Source organism: Galeopterus variegatus, unplaced genomic scaffold (genome assembly GCF_000696425.1).
Source record: "Galeopterus variegatus unplaced genomic scaffold, G_variegatus-3.0.2 Scaffold1858, whole genome shotgun sequence".
In the NCBI taxonomy this organism is placed as follows: domain Eukaryota; kingdom Metazoa; phylum Chordata; class Mammalia; order Dermoptera; family Cynocephalidae; genus Galeopterus; species Galeopterus variegatus.
In genome coordinates this window covers 75,457-77,606 of record NW_007727969.1, presented here as the reverse complement: position 1 = coordinate 77,606, position 2,150 = coordinate 75,457, and the positions used below count along the sequence as shown (strand labels likewise).

General features: G+C 52.4%; 1 protein-coding gene across 1 annotated transcript in view; it reads left to right on the top strand.

The window, feature by feature from the left end:
* The window catches only part of IL37 (interleukin 37), a 6,814-nt gene that overhangs the window by 779 nt on the left and 3,885 nt on the right, over positions 1-2,150 (top strand). Inside the window, exon 2 of the mRNA XM_008579329.1 lies at positions 550-612. Coding sequence (XP_008577551.1) covers positions 550-612 — 63 coding nt within the window. The remainder of the gene's footprint in view (positions 1-549; positions 613-2,150) is intronic.

The window sequence follows — 2,150 nt, the reverse complement described above, 5'->3', positions numbered from 1 at the left end:
TGGTGAGTGAAATAGACAAGAGAAATTCTAGAAGGGGAAAGGAAGCCTTGCCACAGGTGCCCAGGCACAGCAGGTGGTAGAAAAATGGATCAGCCTGACCCACCAACTGGATGGTTTTGTATCCTCCAGATGTAGCTCCTCCATCCCCACCTGCCCAGGCAGACAAGAAGCCTCAGATGGGAAGGGATGCTCTGAGGCTGGGTGGGAGACATGACCCAGGTGCAGGGCTTCTGAGCTGCCCCACAGAAGAAGGCACTCGGATGTTGGCTCAAGGGGGACAGTGGGAGGAGGCTTTTGAGCCACCTGACCATCTTATGCATCGAATGTGAAGGCAGAGGCCTGTAGCATGCCAGAGGCTGACCCCTGACCATTTCATCTCTATTTTCCAACATTTTGACCAGGGAAGCTATTTTTAATGTCATTACTGTCTCTTCGCTCTAGTATTTCTCAGCACTCACACAAAGAAAGCAAAGAATCGAGTAGTCCCCGGTACCCCTAAATCCCTGAAAAACTGCAGTTGCATGTGCTAACCTCACTCTCTGACTGCAGACCCAGCCGGAAGCCCCCTGGAGCCAGGCCCCAAGCTCCCCTCTGTGAGCTCCGCCCACTCAGGTAAGGCCCCTGCATGAGGTGATAGGGTGGATAGGGGCGAGGAGGGGATGGGGCATGGTGTTGCTGGGCCCTCTGAGGGGGTGGAGAATCACAGAATGGGGACACCTAAGGGTGATGGATGGTCTGAGACTTTTCCTTTGTGGAAGCAAATCCTATCAGGAGAGGGTATAAGAAAGATGAGCCCAGGTGGGCCTCTGCCTCTCCAGAGAGGGGCAGGTAAAAACACATATCTGGTGAGCAGCACACTCAGGTTTTGTGCCTGGGAACCTTCCAACCGTGTCTGACCACCGTCGGGAGGTCTGGCGACCCTGACCTCTCAACACTGATGAATAACAGCGCAGGGACACCCTCACCACTGAGTGCTCATGGCAGTTCTGCAGGGCCAGAATCTTCCTTGTAGGCTGTTGCACGCACCTCCTAACAACCCTAGGAGGAAATTGCTAATATCACCACTGTTCAGGTGTGGAAACTGAGGCAGAGAGAGGAGGTCACCTTCCCCAGGTGATGCAGGCAGTAAGTGACAGATGCTGAAATTTAAAAGTAACATAACATCTGTCTGCCCAACTCAGTGTTAGAGGAGGGTGACCCACCACCTCTCTCTGCACAGGACAGAGTCAGCGGACCTCCCAACTGCACCCCAGGTCAATGTGTGAAAACCAAGCCTCACTTTCCTAACTGTTAAAATGGTAGTGAGGACCAAATGAGATGGGGTGCATGAGGGAGCCTGGCAAGTCCCCCGTCCCACGAGGGAGGCTGTTTTCACTGCTGCCACTGCTGCCACTGCTGCCACTGCTGCCGCTGCTGCCACTGCTGCCGCTGCTTTTGCTGTTTTTGGTCTTGTAGTTACAAGGTTGCTGGCTCCTGATCTGCACTGTGCCCCACCTGGGTGGCACCAACCACATGAGCCTGTCTGTTGGGCCCATTCTAACATCTCCTTGTCAGGGCTGGGATCTCCCTCAAATCTGAGAGCATTGGTTCTCCAAGTGTGATCCTCAGACCAGCAGCAGCAACAGCTCCTGGAAATTTTTTAGGAATGCAAACTCTCAGGCCCCTCCATAGACTTCCTGTATCAGAAACTTTGGGGATTGAGGCTCAGGAGTCAGGGTTTTAACCAGCCTTCCAGGATATTGTGTTGTACATGAAAGTTTGAGAACCACTGCCCTACAGAAAATAACTACCAGTGCCTTAACACCACTTGTACCTCTGCAGTGGCCTTGAGAAGGAAGTTTGAAGAATAGATTAAGGGTCAGGAGTGATGAGCAGGAACAAAGTTAACAGGATACTGCACAAGCCAGAATGGGAGATGAAGGCCCAAGTCAGGCATGACAGGAGGAAAACAGAAGTGAAAGAGGGAGCTGATTGAAGAAACATTCGATATTTAAGGGGCAGGAAAGTACAATGCTCGTGCTAGAACGCAACTTCTGAATAACACCATGTCCGGTCTCACCCAGACCAATTTCATCAGAATCTCAGGGGTGTGGGGCCCAGGCATCCATAGCCCTGAAATGTCACCCACCAGGTGATGCCCAGCACATGGC